Raw genomic sequence first — 19,556 nt, 5'->3', positions numbered from 1 at the left:
GGATAGAGCTTGGCTCTTGAATCACCTACACCTGCATTAAAATTCCCCCAAAACAACAATAAAAAACTAGCTCTGCCATCTTGGACACATTACTTAGCTTTTCTCTGACCTTCAGTTTCCTAAATACCATAATGCTTCTCTCACGGATTAATTGAGGTAGTGAATGGAGAAAATCTAGCGTAGGGGCACCTGGGTGGCTCAGCCAGTTAAGTGTCTGCCTTCGGCTCAGGTCATGATCCTGGGGTCCTGGGATCGAGTCCCACACTGGGCTCCCTGCTCAGCGGGAAGCCTGCTCCTCCTGCGTGTGCTCTCTCCCCATCCCTCTCTCTGTCAAACAAATAAAATCTTTACAAAAAAAAGAAAACCCAATTCTTCAGATACTTCCTTCCCTCCCTGTTTCTGAGTGTTTCTTAATTTAAGGTATTGGAACTGATATAAAATGGGATCATGTGTTTATTCGCTGCTTCTTAAGTAGGAACAGGAGTTCCAGGCCGAAGAGGTTTTCCAGGGATGGATGCGATGGTGAACTGGGGACACTACCAGACCCAAGAGTGAGCCAAAGTCAGGGAGGGAGGTCTGTCCTTAAAAAGGCAAAGTGAGCAAGGCTGCACTCACCAGCCTGCTTGTGGTCACCGTGGTGTCCCTGGTACCTGCCTGCCATGTCAGCACTCAATATGGTATTTGCTGAGCTGTTGGTGAACTTTAGCCTGCAGCAAAACACTAGCCCAACAAAGCACAGGCAAAGAGTTCTGGAAATAAACAACGTGAAGAAAGACAAGGCCCAGGGACAGAGAAAGAGAGGAAATGGTCAGCAATGGAACTCCAATCTTGTCCCAGGAATGGGTTTTTTTTAGTCACAGGAAAAGGTGTTAGTAGCATGGGCTTATGCTGTGTCTTAGACAATCCAACTTCAAGGATGCATTAGGACGAGCCTTGAAATTATATTATGGTGTTAGGCAGAAATCTGTGTGAAGGGATAGAATCAATAAGCTCAGGATGAGAGAAGACAGAACACCAGAATTGCAAAAGGACCAATTTTAAAATGGTAATGGACAAGAAGAGCATGATAAGGCATTAGGTTCCTTTCTTCAGAGTTAGAGGGCTGGGTGCAACCTCCCCAGGCTGAGGGACCCTGCCATGTTCCATCTAGATGGCACTTTCCTCAGAAGCCACCAGTGCCTTTTAGACGTTGCTATGACCTGCATGTTTGTGTCCCCCATCCCCCATGTCACATGCTGGAAACCTGGTGACCAAAGACATGGTGTTAGGAGGTGGGGCTTTGGGAGGAGATGAGCTCATGAGGGTGGAGCCCACAAGAATGGGATTCCTGCCTTTTTTTTTTTTAAGATTTTATTTATTTATTTGAGAGAGAGAGAGAGACAGAGCACAGAGGGAGAGTGAGAGGGAGAAGCAGGTTTCCCGCTGAGCAGTGAGCCCGACATGGGGCTCGATCCCAGGACCCCGAGATCACGACCTGAGCCGAAGGCAGATGCTTAACCAACTGAGCCCCCCAGGTGCCCCTGGGATTCATGCTTTTATAGAAGAGCTCCCACAGAGCTCCCTCACCCCTTCCACCATGTAAGGACACCGCGAGAAGGCGCAGCTGTAAACCAGGAAGATGGCCCTCACGAGAGAAGGTAACCATGCCGGCACTTCGATCTTGGACTTCTAACCTCCAGAACTGTGAGAAAGACATTCTAGTTGTTGGTAAGTTACCCAGTCGGGGGTATGTGCTCTAGCAGTCCGAAGAGATGAATGGGGACAGCACCTTACTCTGTCTCCCACAGTCTGCTAAGCTAGTGTTCCTCCTTTACAGAGACATGGAGCCATGGAGAGAACTGCACATAGGAACTATAGCCCTACTGGCCCACCCCCAGCTCATTCCCTGACACAGGAGGGAGATAGGCTTCCTGGTTCTCAATCTACCTGAATTTTCTCCCTTACTGGGGAGTGAATGATTAAACAAAGAAAGTAAAATTTCTTGGTAAAAAAGAAAGCCTTGCAAAAAGGATTGCATCACACAGAGATGTATGTCTAACTTGTTGGCAAGTAGTGCAGTTACAGCCAGAGGTAAAGTTGGAGAGAAAGTAGATTTTTAGCTGGCAGTGTAATTATCTGGCAAAAACAAACCAAGTTTCTAGAAGATACTCAGCTTTCAAGAAGAGGAAATGGCTCTGGTTTACATTCTTTCCTACCGGTCATTTTATTTCCACCTTCCTTCTCCTGGTCCGTTACTGGGCTATAAAGAAAGAGTTCTGAAATTTCTGTTGGCCTGTGGAAGGGCATTGGGGGTATCCCTCAGCATGCTGCCCCCTCAGCATCCCTCCCATCTGGGGGTAGGGAGTCTTGCCCCCAGGGGCAGGCCCAGGCCCAGGCCTGATGGAATCCTGCCTGCAGCGTCTTCTGGGCCCCTCGGTTGCTGTACTGATGCATCTACAGGAATTCTGGCCCTGCCATCCTTCTCACTCTATCTGCCCAGGTTGTCCCAGGGCCCCTGTGGGGTTGCTCAGGGCCTTGTGGCAGCTGACAGACCTCCTTTGCTGATTGGCAGCTTCTCTAACACCAGCTCATGCGTCCCTTTCTCCTGTGGCTCTGATTCAGAGTTGGCAACACTTTGGAGCCTATCCTTTGGCATGCCCCCCACTTGGCTCCTTTGGCGGACAGTGAACACATCTGATTTTGGAAGCCATTGAATACATAGTCCAGATATGACATCTACAGACTGAGTAGGAAAGTAGGCAGGGCTCACGTTTGGTAAAAATGGCCTCTCTTCCCTGGGTCAGAAAAGCAGATCGGCTACTTGCCTTGGGGCTTGTGTCATCACTAAGACACTCTCCCAGCTTTTCCTCCTGCCTCATGAGTGTCAGAACCCTGGTCCCTTTTCCCGGGGGCAGCTTGCTTATGGAGGACAAGGGATCCAACGCCTAAAACAGTGGGTCCAGGCCTGAACAATCTGGACCCTCGGCTTCAGAAGCCCCCTTTGCATATGTAGAGGGCACGGGTGCCCCTGGGGAACCCCAAGCCGGCATCTTTATGACATCTTCAGGCAGTGTGTGGAAAGCTATTTGCCCAAGGGAAACCAGATGCTGGATCTTTTCTTTTCTTTTCTTTTTTTTTGGTTAGAGAGAGAGAGAGAGAGAGAGAGAGAGAGAGTGAGAGAGAGCACAAGCAGGGGGAGCAGCAGGAAGAGGGAGAAGCAGGCTCCCTGCTGAGCAGAGAGTCCGATGCGGACTTGATCCCAGGACCCTGGGATCATGACCTGAGCCAAAGGCAGAAGTGCTTAACTGACTGAGCCACCTAGGCATCCCTAGATGCTGGATCTTTAAGGAAAGAAACTTCTAGGCATGGATAGAACTGACAAAGGAGACTGAGAAATTGGACTGCAGAATTTCTTTGCAAGTGTTATCTCTGAATGCTTCCTAGCCTTCCAGCTCCCCATTCCAGCTTTCCCTCTGCCTGTCCATATGTGAACCTAGAGTCCCAACCTAGCCTGCATCTGTCCCTTTTGCCACAAGCCCAGTGAAAAGAAATTAGCTCCATCTTGATCACGCCCTTAGGATATCCCCCAAACTCCCCTCACCTTGGCAGGGCCTGTGCCCACCCATGTTGGGGTCAACAATCCTTCCCAAGAGAAGAATCATTCCTAAGAACAACAGAATGTGCAGAGAAAAGATTGCTCTGGGGACCATCAGAAGCCATGGGATCCCCTGCACTGTACAGGCACAATCAGCAATAAGAGGAAGGCTGCCTTTGGGCGTGGGAAGTCCAAGGCCAGTAGCACCCCTTCTCAGGCTCGGAGACTTGCAAGATGCAGAGCCGGCTGGCCCTGCACAGTGCTGATCACGAAGAGGGCCACTGGAGAACCTCTTATCGGTTCCTTCTCATAGCCTCGTGGCTGCTCATGTGGCTGGGACCACAGTGAGGCTGTGCCCAGGGCCGGGTGATGGGGCCTGACAAGCATTTGACCTCCACGGTCCTGAGCAGCTCTGTTCTCAGAGCATCTCATTAGCCAGGCTTCCTTCTAGTTATGACTCATCCCTTGCTCCCGGCCAAGGGAAGTGTGCCTGGGCCATAGATGAACTCCTCGGGACAACAGACGGAGGGAAGGAGGAGCTGCTTTCTTTGTTGGCCGGTGCCTCCAGCCTCACCCTCTTTCTGCTTCTCTGCCTTCCAAGAAGCAGCCAAGCCTTCATTGCCCTCATGTCCTCTTTCCGGAAAGGTAACAGGGGCTACAAAAAAGTCCCCAGAGCAGAGACAATATGGTGGCTGCTGAATTACTGAATTACTGCTCCACTGTTAGCTCACACTGTGAGATGTTGGCCAAGTTCTCTGTGTTGGGGGGCAGGGAACAGGAGTCACAGCCCAGACAGTTACAAGGCATGCTGGAACCTAGCAATAGAAGCCAGGGCAGGGTAAGAGTGCCAGGCAGGGCCGAGCTGGGGAAAGGATGTGGCTGGAAGGCTGGCACCTCCTCGGGAAGTGACGTCAAAGCTGTCAGGAAGCAAGTCTCTGGCCAGCAACTGGGATGTGCAAGGACAAGGTTCTTCACCCTGAGGATGGATCAGGCAAGAACCGGGTATAGGCTTAGGGCTCTCAGATTTCAGTTTCACTAGGGCACTAAAGCACTGTCAGGAAACCTAGTCTGAAGCCCAATAGACTGGGAAAAAGCGAAGCTGGGTGCCCCAGGGATCACCAGGGACACAACCCCTAGAAGCAGGCTAATTCCAGACTGCACCTGCCAGGGCACTTTCTCCACCTCCCGTAGGGCCTTTCTGAGCTCAGAAACTGGGTGGGACAGGATCCACAGGGAAGGAGCCTCAGCACTTGCAGCTGACAAGGACCGGGGAAGTCCAGGGATGACAGAGAGGACTGGCCAAGTCAGGAGAAAATCCACACTGTGGGATCCCAGAGCAAGAGATTGTCTTACCCCGTCAAGAGGGCTTCCACCAAGATAAGTCCATTTTTGGCAGAAAACTAACAGCTGGAGAGAGAGTGGGGAGGGTGAGGTAAACCATCTGGCTTCATAAAGCCAGAGCAGCTGGGCTGAAGAAACCAAGACAGACAGAGGACAGCAGAAGCTGGGAATATTATGGGAAAGAAGGACTGTCCAGAGCTGTGCTGCCCAACATAGCAGCAGCTGGCTACATTCAGCTATATAATTTTAAATTAATTAAATATATTTGAAAAACCAACCCTTGGCTCTACTAACCACATTTCAAGTGCTCAACAGCCACAGAAGGCTAGTGGTTATATTGCAGACAGTGCGTATGGAACATCGTAGGAAGTTCTATTAGACGGAGCTGGTCCAGAGGCCTCACTTCATCCCTTAGGTTTGAAACGCCTTGGGGCCCTAATTTGTCCTGCAACATGAAAGTAAGTCCCAAGGCTTTGGCTGCTCTTATTCAAGAAGGCTGAGGTGCCAGGAAGGTCAATGAGTGATTTCACTTTGGTTCTGTTCGCCTCGCAGTCTGGGAGAAAGCTGAAAGGGAAGACCAAGGCTTTGATCACAGGGAGCTGCCAGGGTCAAATCCCCTCCAGCATCCTCCCCTAGGGGGAGATACAGAGTGGGCAGCAGCCAAGGGGCACGAGGTACTTCTCAGCAATAGCAGACCTGCTTCTTCATCTCTCCATGACCCATGTGAAAGTTCATAGGGAGCAGAGGAGTCAGGAGCCTTTCACTGGTGGAACTCCTGCCTTCCTGGGGCAAACCGACTTCTGCTGAGCAGGGCAAGCCTGGAAGCCCTCCGCTCCCTCCTCCCCTCCTCATTGTGCTTGCTGAGTCATTGTCAACAGCAAATCCCAGGCAACCAAGTGACATCATCAGCCCTTCTGGTACTAAAACCTGTAGTTAACAGTGGAGTATCTGTGCCTGGCACTGCTTCCCGAACCAGGTTCTTGCCTCTCCCTCTCCATGGTGATGTCAGAGCTGCCCAAGTGGGCTGAAGCCTTGGGACCACCCAGGGTCATCCTGTCGGCCAGAAAGGGTTTGCTGATGGCTTCCCTTTCTCCTGCCATTCTCACCTTGGGTAAAGTCCAATCTGGAGTTTTCACGGGGATTGTACAGAATCTATGGATCAGTTTGAAGAGAGCTTACATGTTTATAATATTGAGTTTTCCAATTCATGAACACAATATATTTCTCAACTTACTTAGTTTTCTTTAGTTCATTTCTATGAAATTTTATAGTTTTCTCTGTAGAGATTTTTGACATTTTTTATTAGATTTATTCCTAGGCATTAGATATTTTTTCAGTGCTTATCATAAAGTATATCTTAATTTTTTTTCTGTCTTTGCTGATGCTTTCCGATTCCCTATAGGAGAACAACCCAGGTATCTAGTTACCTTCAGACAATTCTAACCAGGACTTTTCCATGCTGACCAACTTTGTCCTACACATGTAGGACTCAGGTACCATTCAGTGTCTCTTACTCTAGGGAAGGGATCCCCTCTGGTTTGCTATTAGCTGTTGAAATCAATACTACTATTACCTACTGCATTCTGTTCAGACATCCCCACAGATCCCTGACGTTTTGGTGGGGGACTGAATTGCTCTAAACTGGTTTATACTCACCCATAGTTTTTGGTGTGTTTGGAATAGAGTGTCAACTTAAGGAGTGGGACAGTTGGATTTAGGGCAGGGATTTACTTGAGTAAAGTCATTTTCCATGGTATGGTGAGGAGAACAGAAATGAAGAACTTGGCAACATCAATCACCACGAAGACAACAAAAGAATGAAACAAGATACAAAGTGACCAGCCAACCAACTGACCAACCAACTAATCACAGAGACTGAAAGGATAGCGAAGGAAAGTCAAGCACTGAGAACTTCCGGTAACGTTTCTCTGGCTACGGTTGATGCATCTTCTACTTCCTTGCTGCCTAACTGTCCTTTTTATACCTAATGCTTACAAGTGCAGACTCGTTCATATCATATATAAAGAATCATGCCAGTGAAATAAAAGGTGCTGAAGAGAATCTCAGTTAACGGTGAGATATGAAAGCTGTTCTGTATTTCAGAAGCTGCTGGTGCTTGGGCCACACCCAGCCAGATATTTCTACCAGGTCTTCAAGTCGTTTCTGGTTTGATTTGCTGCCTGAAATGTTGGAGGATGCTTTTCCTGGGGTCTATTCCCTAAATGAAGAACATAGCTTAATGAGAAACCAGGGCACCCTGTTCTCCTTAAGTCCCAACTGGTCAACCTTCTTTGGCCAGCCAGGTCCAGTGACCTTTAGCCCTCTATTGCCAGAAGTCCCTTTAGAGATATTCACAGAAATTATCCATTTTCCTTTCTCTTTACAGCACAGATTGACCCTGGCATGTGTGAAATGCAAACGGCCCCAGGATGGCTCTCTTAGTTCTTTGGGAAAAGTCTTTCTTATTTTACTCCATCTTGTCACAACAGGAAACTAGGGATTGAGGAAACTAGGAAACTCGCTTTATGGTTTAGACCACAGCTAGCTACTTCTGAGGAAATGGCTTATTCCTTGATCTGCAAACTTAGGTAAGGGGATCTTTCAGGCTGAGGCCCCTGCAGGGATCAATTTCATTTGCTTCGTAGGGCAGGTCTGCCCAATATATCTTCTGTGGTCATGAGGAATAATTCACAAAGTCCACTGCATGGCTCTGCAGACTGCATCAGACATCATCAGAGACACATCTGAGTCAACTGTGGAATGATTCAAGGCTTTGAAATATTTAAACCATATGTCTCATGAAACTAGGTGAAAGCGATGCCAGTTTCCCTACGAGAGGCTGTCATCTGTGACTGAAGCTCAACTTGGCAATAATTCCGCATTCCCAGCCTCACCGGTCATGATGCTATGGGCTGTGAACCTGTTAGTACTGTGGGGCCACGTGGCTTGGAACAGGACCACAGGTAAGCAGAGGTCCCATGGGCCCTATGGAAGGTGACCAGGAGATTCAGTGGTCTTCATTAGGTCAGGACAAAATTTATGCCCCTGAAAGGGACTGGGCTTGGAAGGGAAAGTGGAAAGAGTATATTAAGTGCCTTGGAGGAGGTAGGAAATACCATTATTATCACCAAATGACATTTACTAGGAGTCTTATTTTCTGAAAATTAGCCAAGATTCCTGGGCATTCTTTGAGAGAAGGAACCAACATTGCAAGAATATGGTCTGTTTTATCTTAAAGTCCCTCACAGGTTGTTTCCCTCTTTCTGAAAAGCACCCAGCAGTACACTTGACATGGAAGATGCTTGCTAACAGCTGGGCATGGTGGCAATTACATCGACTATAAAGTCAGGTTCTATTCCCAGTTCTGCCACTTAATAATGGTGTAATTAATATTACACTTAATTGCTCTGAGCTTCACTTCCCTCTTCCCTGAAATGAGGATGCCAGTACCTGTGTTATGAGGGTGTTTTGAGGATTGCATGCAATGAGGTATGTGTAGGACATGGTAGGTTATTCAGAAATGTTAGTTGAATTTTATTTCAGAGAAGATGATAGACATCTTGTTAAATGAATATGGATCCGACAGCCAAGGAGCACCCCCCTGTCCCATTTAACTCCAGGACAAGTAAAAATTTGAATAAAAATGGAATATATGGAAAGGACCCTTCCTTTTTGTCTCCTGTTGATCTGTGTTGAATCTGTAAAAACTAGTAAAGGAGGGGAAGAGAAGGCTCAAATAGCTAGAGAGTTTTCCTCAAGTCTGCAACCATATAATTCTCTTAGAACCAACTCTTTCTTTCTCATTGCTCTCCAAAAGGAGTTGCAGCTATACCCTCTCTCAGGAGCAGCTGCCTGTGTTGTGAATCCCAGGCCAGTGGATGCCAATGATTCTGACCTGTCTTCAGGGGTGGAAGTTGGCGGGTGATGCTCAAGTCAGTCTGCTTCTCCATTAGTCAGGAGAATGGGGGTGAGGGCTGGTTAGGGAGGGCACAGAGAATCCAACGTGACAGGCAATCCATCCTTCCCTACCCTGTCTCATTCAGCCAATGGTTCTCATCTTTCTCCCACCCTATTTTCCTAGAAGTTGCTCGCAAGTAGCAAGCCTCAGACATTTGCCCTTCCGGTACTGGAAAGCGCTAGGGTACAATGATGTAGCCTCTGAACAGGAGGACCCCATTGGCTGGGAAACTGAGCCTGAGCAAATGAAGCCCTGGCTGAACTTTTTACAATGAGCGTGGTCTGTGGCTGATGAAGTGAGAGGGCAGTAGAACAGCAGCCCAAGTGAATCTGGGGGGCTGGTTGTGAAGAGGTTTAGTTTGCCAGTCTGTGGGCACAGTTTCTTCTAGATTATGTGCTGGGGGATGAGGGTGGAGACAGGGTGGGAAAGAGGAGAAGGACCATCATCTGCCTCCTTGGAAGAGGAGGCTCAGCACAGGGAGGAATCTGTTTCCTGTATTTCCCAGCCACAGACTAGAGTGGAGACTATCTCAAGGGGTTGTTCTGGTACAACTCCTGGTAGGTTTAGGAGTTGTAACATTTATCTTCCAAGAAGATGGGGTCTTTCACTGATTATTTCTGCCCGCCACTCTCCTTCTTTCAGTACTGGCACTCCCCCTTGTCCATCCCTCCAGTGCCTGCAGACCAGACAACTTTTTCAGAGGCCTACCTTGGGTTTGAAGGCAATGAGCTTCAGAATCATCTCCACGGTGAAGAGGCCAGTGAAGAGCATGTTGAGTATGTTCATGGCAATTTTGAAGAGGCAGCTCTGGCCGTAGTGCTGAGGGGAGGGGAAGGACTGTCAAAACGAGGCAGGGGCATCCCTACTCCTTACCACCCTCCTCTCAACAGAGATCTTCCTTGAACCAAGCCCTGGAAGGCCATTCACATCTCTGTGGGCAGCCAGGTGGACTCAGGAAATCCTGCAAATTCTTCCCTTCTCTGCTAGCTCTGAAAACACAGGTTATGACACCTTTATGGAGACTTCTGGTTCTCAAGAGAGCTCAAGCACAAGTTGACCTCCCTGAAGAGAGGTGGATATAGAATCAACCTCTATACCCATGCCTCACAGTAGCAAACTCTTCAGGCTCCCCCTCTGTTCTCCATTTCCTTCACTCTAAGCGTTTTATTAACCCAGGCCTCTGTGGATTCTCTTATAAGGTCCCAGAGAGGAGCTCATCCTTGAGAAGGGACACTTGTCCTTCTCCATCTTGGAAAAGAGGACAGTTCTTCTGCTCTTTCTGTCTCTCTTGGCCAACATGACGGAGTCAGCCATGCAGCTCTTCTACACTTCATCTCCTCCCCTAGCATCCTCCTTCCTGCAGGCGTCATGGGTCCTCCCCTCGGACTGACCTGCATGGCCAAGCAGATGGTGTTGAGCAGGATGAGGACGAACATCAGGTATTCAAAGTAGGTGGAGTTGACCACGTACCACACTTTGTACTGGTGCTGGTTCTTGGGAATGTACCTGCGCAGGGGCCGGGCCTTGAGGGCATATTCCACGCACTGTCGCTGGGAGGGAGGCAGCGGGAGGGGCGGGGTGGGGATGGAGAGAGCGGGTTAGTAACCTGGATGATGCGTGTGGGGATGGCCGAGGAGGTGGGGTGTGGATGAAACTGCAGACCTGGGGCATCAGAGAACTAATCTACTTATCTAGCTCATTTACAGGTTTGAGATGGTATCTGGACTTTTTTTTTCCCCTATCACTCCCTTAATCAAGGAAATCGTTGCCTCTGGTCAGTTTCCTTACCAGGATTTTGTCAAGGAGTTTGAGTCTCCTTTTTTCAACTTGGTAATGCCTTGTACACTGCTGACACTTAGTTGGCATTTGATAAATACTTACAGAATGACAGATACTTGGTCTTCCCATTGATTATTTCCTATGCCACAGACTCTCCTTGGGGCACCTCTTAACTTTTCCTTCCTGTCCTAAGTCAATCTCCCTTATTTACCCATGTCCACAAGATTCGAAGACATAGTTCAGGGATAGGGGATCAGATCTTGAGGCTAGCTAGAATCTTGGGACTCCAGCACAGATTCAATTCATTTTCTCTGCACTCGGCCCAGATTCCCATGTCAGACACTGGGGACTCACTCCAGCCTCTTCACTTACCCTCAGCCTCCACACGCAATCTCTAGGCCTGACCAATTTTATTTCTTATCCTGTCCACCTCCACTATCATTAACCTGATAGTAAATCAGGGTCTAATCATCTCATCCACACTTTCTAATTGGCCTCCTTCTTTCCCATCTTACTTCCAATCCAAAGGCCATACAGCAGCCAGAATGATGAGTCTAAACCCAAGAGGTTGACATTTTGATGAGGGGTCCAGTTGGCCTAACTGGTGTAGAGCTGAAGGTCTTGTGCCATGTACCTACCCATACAAGACCTTAAGTCACTCATGGACAGGGATACAGTTCCCCCTGACTCTCTCCATTGGGGAGCCTAGTTGGGGAAGTGACCTCAGTGACCACATGCTGCAGCCCACTGTAACAGCTTCATTCCTCCCTGACAGAGTTTCCAGCTCTTTCTCATAGGCCAACAGAATACCTCCCAGTACTGGCATCCCCATCATTCCTCCTTAAGCCTACTTGCCCCCCACCTCATGCAACAGGCCTCTGTGTTTTCTTTTAAGAAACCATTTACTAGTGGTTTTCTAAAGCCCCTCTCTTCCCCACCCTGAAACTCTCACTCCCTCATTGCTCTAGTTTCTTTCTTCATTATCAGTGTGCCAACCCACGTGAAACACTTGCTGACTTGTCAACTTCTGAGACACAGGGCATGAGGTTCCCGCCCCCCCCCCCACAGAATCTATCATAGAGGTCTCCTTAAGTAGATGCTTAACCAATATTTGTTGGCTGAATGCATTTGCCAGATCCAGGATTTGCATTTCTTTTGTCCAGGCCCTTCCAGAAGACTGACAGCCCTATTCCCTCATTGAGGAGCAGACAGATGATCTTAGTATCCGCATGGATCTCTCTCCTGACTCCAGTCTCTCTTCCGGGTGGGCCACAAGCTGCCATCTGCTGTCATTCCTCATGTAGCCTTGCTCCCCGCTACTGCCCTGCTACCTGCTCCTCTCCTTCCTAGGAAGCTACCTGGTTCTTGTCCAGCTCACAGTTCTTGTATTCCTGCTCCCCCTGCTCCTGGAAGGTGACGATGACAAAACCCACGAAGATGTTCATCATGAAGAAGGCAATGATGATGATGTAGATGATGAAAAAGATGGAGATCTCCACACGGTAGTTGTAGATGGGGCCCTTGTCTTCTGTGTGGGAGTCGATGGAGCGGTACAGCAGCCTGCAGGAGGAGACAGGCCCCAGAGGGAAGTGGAGAAGCAGCGTTACCTCTGTGGAATGATGGCACCACTGCTCCTAGGGATCCTCGGATCAGGGGTGCTGGAAACAGCTCTAGGCTGGGAGTCAGAAGATCTGGGTTCAAGTCTCAGCTCTGCCACTTACCGGAGTGGGACCATGGGCAACTCACTTAACCTCTTAGAGCCTCAGATTCTTCATCTGTACAATGGAGACAATAAGCCTGACTTTCCTACCTGGCAGGGTGGTTGATATAATGTCCTAAAAGGAGGGTGTTTTGAAACCGTCAAAAATTATTTTAATGTAAAATGAGTCATGGACATTGATTTCAAATACTGGAAATATTAGTAAACACTGAAACAGCTTTGCAAAACTGGTATAGACTCAGAGGATGTTACAATGAATATAAAATAAATCTATCTGAGAGCAATATCCATTTAGATAGAAATATTAGATAAAAAATGACCCAGGCTTATTTAGATCATCGGCAATGGTTTGGATTCATACTTAGGTAGTTTACATGTGTATGCCATTCATTTGGGCCTGGACTACATGCCCATGATGCTTATTCCTCTTCATGGATAGGGATTATCTCCTCTCTTTCCTTTGTTTACTCTGCACAGTACTCGGTTATTCTCTAGGGATTATCTATATTTTACCACCTAAGAATGGTGACTCTCATATCAGATCCATCTACTATTACTGACTTAGAAATATTTAGAATTTTCTCACTTTTAAATAATAATTTCCCTGGAATACACTGGGTAGGGGGTATGGGGAAGCAGGTGTCTATACAAGATATATGGAACAGCCTGGTAGAGGTGACGCAGTGTAAAAGGCCAGCCAGGTTGGTCTAGGCATTATCTCTGCAGAGGAATTTGGACTCAGGCTTCTGTCCCTTTCTTACGTCTCACTGTAATTATAGGCAAGGCTTATTTTAAGGAGATGGGAGTAGAATCTAAAAGATAGATATCTTGGCCACCTCTCCCACATTGAGTGCGTGTTGGGTGCAGTAATCTTGAATCCTATGGTAATCCAGGGGCTCATACCTAGAGAAACTCACCCCACTCCTAGATGCCGTGAGAGTAATGACAAAGACACCTATCACTGGGGCTCACTCTGAGGTAGGGAGGGGAAGATAAACGAAGCTCATTTTTGGTTGGAATTTCTGAAATGTTGACATCTTCTAGAAAAAGAAGAGTCTATGTTTCAGCAGTGACCATGGAATGCAGATTGTTTTAGAAACAAACCCTCATTGCTTGGGAAGGACACAGGTAAGTATGACTTCTGGGAAGGAGTGTGGGAGAATAATAAAACTTGGGGAATGTCTTGACCTCTAATATCAGGGTGGGCAGGCCTTGATTTGTATACTCACTCCGGCCACCCCTCAAAGGTAGAGACGGTAAAGAGGGCCATCATGGCCGCCAGAACATTGTCAAAGTCAAACTTGCTGTTCTCCCAGCTGCGGGGTTGGATGATGGGGTGGTCGACCTCCCCGTCCTTGTATGTGATGTAGTTACCCCTGAGAAGAAGGAAGAATTAATTCTTGGGTCTCTCATTTCCCTTCACACCTGGCCCACCAATGACTCCTGGCTTGCTGGGTGGGATGAGACTGCCAGGCCTAAACCCACCGTGCCTAGCCATTGGAAGAACTTGAGAGGGTAGACCTTTCAAGATAGATAATCTTACATGTCATGTCAATGTGATCAAATGTCAGTGCCATCTCAGAAAGAATGGGCTGTCCCTCCTCTCAGGCCAAGTCACCAACCTCCCAGAGTTAACTAGCTTTGGCACTGGCTGCCCTGCTGCTTGTACTCACTTGCATTCCGCCTCAGTCTGTTTGGAACTATCTGAGCAGGTGTAGAGCTTTCCCTGGAAGGCAGAAGAACAAAGTGATTGGAGATATTCATTAATCAATGAATCAGTCAAAAAAATGATTAGTGATCATCTCTATAGCCCAGCACTATGCTAGGGGACTTGGGATGAAAAGTGCAAGGAGAGCAGAATTGAATTGGGAAGATAGGATTTGTATATACAAAACAGGCAGTGAATAAAGATGCTCAGTGTTGCAAGTACCACTGAAATAAAAATAAAAAAAAAAAGGAACTCTACTCCATGAAAGCTAGACTCTTTCAGCTGGCCTGAGGAAGGGTAGAAGTGGAACAGGGTTTGGAGGGACAAATTAGATGGGAGGAAATCAGGGGGAATTTATATGGTCGGTGGGAGAGGGCAGGGGGAAGGATGCTTCAGATAGGAGAAGAGCAAAAATAAAAGGATTAAGGGCAGAAAGAGCAGAGACCATGGACACCGGCCTCACCATAGTGGAGGGGTCTTGTCTGGATGCAGTGAGAGAGAACCTGGGTGGATGCAGGGTTCTGAAAGCTAGGTGAAGAAGGGTGGATTGGATGCTGTTGGTAACAGGGGACCCTTGTGGGTTTTTAAGCAGGTGACTGACATGAGGTTTCAGAGGATAAGAGGCCCTCCTCCCTTTCTTGCTAGAAGGATGGGCAGGCACTGCAAGGGCAGGCTGCGCTGTGAGGGCGAGGGGTCCTTGGCCTGGTGGAGAGCACCTCCTTCCAGGCTCTTCCTCTTCCCCTGGGGGGACGCTGAGAGGAGGGTGGCTGGAGGTTCCACTCATCCCAAGTCTGACCCAGGCCGCTGTCCTCTTTTGGTTGTATCTGCCAGCTCTGTTTCTCAGGAATACTGAGAGGAGGGGAAGGAAGCGGGAGCACAGATCAGAGTCAAGATGTTACCTTGAAAAGCTGGACCCCGATGCAGGCGAACATGAACTGAAGCAGCGTGGTGACAATCACGATGTTCCCGATGGGTCCGGATGGCAACAAACACGCACTGAACCACGTGCTGCAGTGGGGAGAGAAGGCAGGGGAAGGGATGGGGTTCTGGAAGTGCCTGCAGCCTGAGCTTCCTTCAGCCAAGCCATGAGCCTTTCCGAGGAGGCTAAATGGGCAGCCCCTTTGCCAAAGGGGGAAAGTCAGACTCAAATAAGCAAAGCACCTTCCCGGGTTCACATGGCGATGGAATCCAATGGAACCCAAAGTCCCTGTTGGGCTCTAGGTGACTCTAGGGACAAAAGCCCTGCTAGATTCTCATTTTATAGGGTAGGAATATGGGGACCTCATCACTATGTAGGGCCCTGGGTTTGTGTGTGCATCTCCTTTTTGTGAAGAGTTTTGCTTAGAAGTTCTGATTTTGAATGGCTGCCTGTCCTTGTTCTCTTCCTCCTGAAGTGGAGCTGGTGGTACAGGCAGGACAGTCCAGGCTCCCACACAGCAGCCACTTGCTCTGGCTATTTCTCCGCCCTCCAGCCTACCGCCCCCCCATCCCCTTGTTTAACTTCTGCCAACCCCCAGCCAGGTAGATGCTTGCTGGGCTGCTGGCTACCCCCCACACACATGCTTCTCACCTTTAGCCCCTTGGCCCTGTTGATGGCTCTCAGGGGCCGGAGGACGCGCAGGACACGTAAGATCTTCACCACGTTGATTGCGCTGGACCTGGGAGAGGGAAACAGGGCAGGCGAGTAAGCTCCTCTTTTGGTGGAGCAGGAAATAAGGTGGTGAGGGGTGTGTTGATAGGCTGACCCCAGGCCAACTTGAGAAAGCGTAAAGTCTGTTTTGGGGGATTTTTCTCATCCTGGGACCATTCTCTACTCCCACCTCCCACCCCCCAGAAGAGCCTAGAACTTGCCTGGGACTTGACTCTGGGACTTCCTGTGGGTGTGTAAATAATATGAAAAGCAATTTACCACGGGTCATTAGCACTATAATGTGCTACTCAGGGGAGCTTTAGACGAGAGAAAAAAAGAAACCCCAGCTCAGCCACTTAACAGCCAATTCACTGAGGATAAATTTCCTAACTTTTCTGAACCCTAGTTTTTCATCTGTAAAGTGGGCCTCATAAGGTTGTTGCAGGGATTAAATGAAGAAACATATCTGTATCATCTAGCAGTGTGCTTCGCACATATTATGAACAATAAATGGTAACTTTATTAGATGGTGGAGATTCAGGCCTTGTTGGCTGGAGGTGATGGGCAGGGGAGGAGATATTCTGGATCTCCAAACATGTGTCCTAGGTAGTCGCCCATTATGTGCGTATATGAAACCCACTGGTTCATAGCACACTCGGAACTTGAAAGAATGGATTCTACACAGCAGGTCCTGCATACCTGGATGCTAGGGCCTGGCCAGGATCTCTGGGAGCTTCAGGCTTTTTCTGTTCCCCAGTGGAAATGAGGCACCAGGGTGCAGTTCTCCCAGAAACCCCTCAGCAGGAAGCCTACATGGTTTCTGGAGTTATTCATCAACCCAACCCAGGTGGGGTCTATCCCAACCCTCACACACTACCCTGACTGAGATATCCTCTCAAACTTTCAGAGAGCTTGTACCCACCTTGGGACCTAAAAAAATGTATGACACCTCAGACAGGGCTGATTTCATTCTACATGAGGTCAGGATAATGTGCTCAAGAGGGAGCTGGTAGAAAGATCGAATTTCTCTGGTTCATGGCTGTTTTATCCCAAAGGACTTAAAGGTCATTTCTACTTATCCCAGTGTCTCAGGGAGGGAGTCTGTTTGCACTTAATGGCAATGGAAGGGATTTTAAGATCAGGCGGGGGAAAACACAGATAAGGTGGGGGGTGTTTCTTGGTTCCAGGTTAAATAGTAGTTTAGTGGTAGTGTTGGGATTAGAATCTAGACCTGTAGGCTCCTAGGCAGACAGCTGGGATAATACAACTGATGATCACAGAAAAGGTCTCACTCCTCATGCCCCCATGTCCGCTCTTTCTAGGTTTACCATAAAAACACCGTTGGGAAGGGAGACCCAGGACCCTTTTTCCTCTGCAATTGGTGTGACCTTGGGCAAGTCTCATGCCCTGAACCTCAGTTTTCCTATCTATAAAATGGTGGTAACAGCCCCTGCCCTGCCTGCCTCGTAGGCTTTTTTGTGAGGACCATAGAAGATTGTGCATGTGAAAGTGCTTTGAGGTTGAAGGGCAGGGTTAACATTAGCAGCAGATAGAACTTGGGAGACACTAGTAATCAGATCCTGTTAATTGAGCACATTGGCAAACTTGGTTGTACACTGGAGTCACCTGGAGAGCTTTTAAAACTCCTAAAGCCCAGGCCTGTACCCCAGACCAATTAAATAAAAACTTGGGGAGAGGGATACAGGTAAATGTCTTTCCTGAAACCACTCAGGTGATTCCACTATGAAGCCAAGATTGAGAATCGGTAATTCCCCTCTCTCTTTCTCTTTCCCCCACCCACCTTCTTCTCATCAGGTTCTTTGGAGAGAGAAAGGGAGGGAAGATGGACAGGAAGATCAGAGCTGGTCACGGCAATGGCAGGCCCTTGGAGCTGAGGGTAGCCAAGGGCACTGGGCACGTGGTGGAGGAGGCAGGAAGGCCCTGGAGACATTCCTCTTGTTATAACTGGGCCCGGCCCTGCCTGTCATGGCAAGATCCAGATATTTAAACATCTTCTTGCTGGATCGACATACCCCCAAGTGTCACACCATTAAGGACGTGTACAAAAAGCCATCATGTTTTACAAGGCAGGGGCCCCACCCTGTTCCTGTCACAGTCACACCGGTGGCCATGCAGGAATGCCCTCCAGAGTCTTGGTCATCCTCTCTGACACCCATTTCCACTTGTGTGCCCCCATATGGGGCCAAGGGAGTCCTACTCACTGGATGCCAAAGGAAATGAGGGACACGCTGACCACCAGCAGGTCCAAGATGTTGAAGTAGTTTCGGCAAAAAGAGCCCTTGTGTAGGAAAGCCCCATAAGCAGTCATCTGCAGGGAGGCACAGAGAAACACGAGCGTGAGTGGTCCCTGCCCAAGCTCCAGAGACCCCCTCATGCCTCCCTCTCCTCCCACAGCATCCCTTGGGCGGGGCAAGCTGAAGAGCAGTGAGAGGACCGGGGGCAGGCAGGACTGCAGAAGGAGAGGCACGACCAAGGACAGCATTCTGCAACCATTTATACAACCACCACACAATCCCCAGCTCTGGATGGTTAAGTGGCTCGTTCTACCTACTAGACCACACCAGACTCTTCCATCCTATATTTGGAGCCTTTTCAGATTGGGCACTGCCATCCCTCTCTCATTTTCCACCACTGTTCCTCATCACATGTCTGTGGCTCTGGCCCTGAGGGGCTCTTTGCTGATACTGCCCAGTCCAGTTTTCACTTGGATGCAAAATTGCCAACCTCCTGTTCAAATTCTATCAACCCCCAGGGCCAGCTTCAGACGTTAAGCATCTGGGGAAAGATGGGGCAAGCCCAGTGGGGTGACGAACTGTCCTGGTTTTCCCAGGGTTTTCCTGATTTAGCACTGAAAGTCCTGTGTCCCACCCAGGCAACTCTTCAGGCTCAGGCAAACTGGGATAGCTGGTCACCCCAGTGCCCAGTGAGATGTTTTATCAATAACTTTGGCAATTAGCATCCCTCCACTTCCTAAGCTTAATTAGTGTTTATGATCTATGCCACATATTCTAAACTCAGTTCTATTATCTTGCTTCTAGACTGATATTCTTTGAGGCCAGAGCTGTGTGTTCAGAGGGACAATGTGGTACCATGCTTAAGAGGATAGGCTCTGGAGCCAGGATGCCTGAGTTTGAATCCCAACACTGTCATATTTTATTTGTATGGCCTGGAACAAGTTACTTAACTTCTCTGTGTCTCAGTTTCCTCATCTGAGAAATGAGGGTCATGATAATATCTCCCCTGTAGGGTTGTAGGCATCAAATGAGTTATTACAGGTAAAACACTTACACTACCCTGCAAATACTAAGCTTCATGTAAGTGTTAGCTGTCACTATAGAGAACTGAACTCAGGGTCAGATAGATTGGATTTGAATTCTGGATTCTTCCTATATAAGGATGTCCAGTTTCCTCATCTACAAAGCGGGGATACTATTCCCTGTCTTTGTGAGACACACACAGAAAGACAACGTGAAGGCCCTTTGAAGACTAAAATGGGAGCACCTGAGATGGTGATTATTTTTACAGGACTTGGCTATTATTACCTCTCTCTGAGCTCAGTCTAAAGCCACGGTAGACACTCAAACAGCCTTTCCAATTCTGTTAACTTGAATTAAGAGATAACAGATTTCCAGGTTAAGGGTTGTGAAAGGCCATGGGCAGTGAAGCATCAGCCAAAGAGAACAATTTGGAGCTGTGGCTAAGAGACTGAGAGTGGCTCCCTGGTCATCTGGGGTCCAGTTTATCTCTTTGGAATCAGAGCATGCCCAGGGCAGCATGTCCGCAGAGTAATTCAAAAGCAAACACAGGGGAAACTGGCAAAAATAG

The 19,556-nt window shown here is 48.4% G+C and overlaps 1 protein-coding gene and 1 long non-coding RNA gene across 2 annotated transcripts in view; one reads left to right on the top strand and one right to left on the bottom strand.

Annotated features, from left to right (window-relative positions):
• The window catches only part of CACNA1C (calcium voltage-gated channel subunit alpha1 C), a 650,688-nt gene that overhangs the window by 87,097 nt on the left and 544,035 nt on the right, over positions 1-19,556 (bottom strand). Inside the window, 9 exon segments of the mRNA XM_027592946.2 lie at positions 9,582-9,692; positions 10,265-10,423; positions 12,011-12,212; positions 13,602-13,748; positions 14,046-14,098; positions 14,980-15,051; positions 15,053-15,088; positions 15,651-15,738; positions 17,933-18,039. Coding sequence (XP_027448747.2) covers positions 9,582-9,692; positions 10,265-10,423; positions 12,011-12,212; positions 13,602-13,748; positions 14,046-14,098; positions 14,980-15,051; positions 15,053-15,088; positions 15,651-15,738; positions 17,933-18,039 — 975 coding nt within the window.
• On the top strand, positions 1,406-12,002 carry LOC113921762. The gene is made up of 5 exons (XR_003519787.1): positions 1,406-1,707; positions 7,724-7,878; positions 9,516-9,649; positions 10,073-10,312; positions 11,816-12,002. It is a non-coding gene; the product is annotated as an uncharacterized LOC113921762 (long non-coding RNA).

This window comes from Zalophus californianus, chromosome 9, assembly GCF_009762305.2.
Source record: "Zalophus californianus isolate mZalCal1 chromosome 9, mZalCal1.pri.v2, whole genome shotgun sequence".
Taxonomy (NCBI): domain Eukaryota; kingdom Metazoa; phylum Chordata; class Mammalia; order Carnivora; family Otariidae; genus Zalophus; species Zalophus californianus.
Note: the sequence above shows the minus strand (reverse complement) of the source record. Positions and strands in the feature narration are given on the sequence as shown.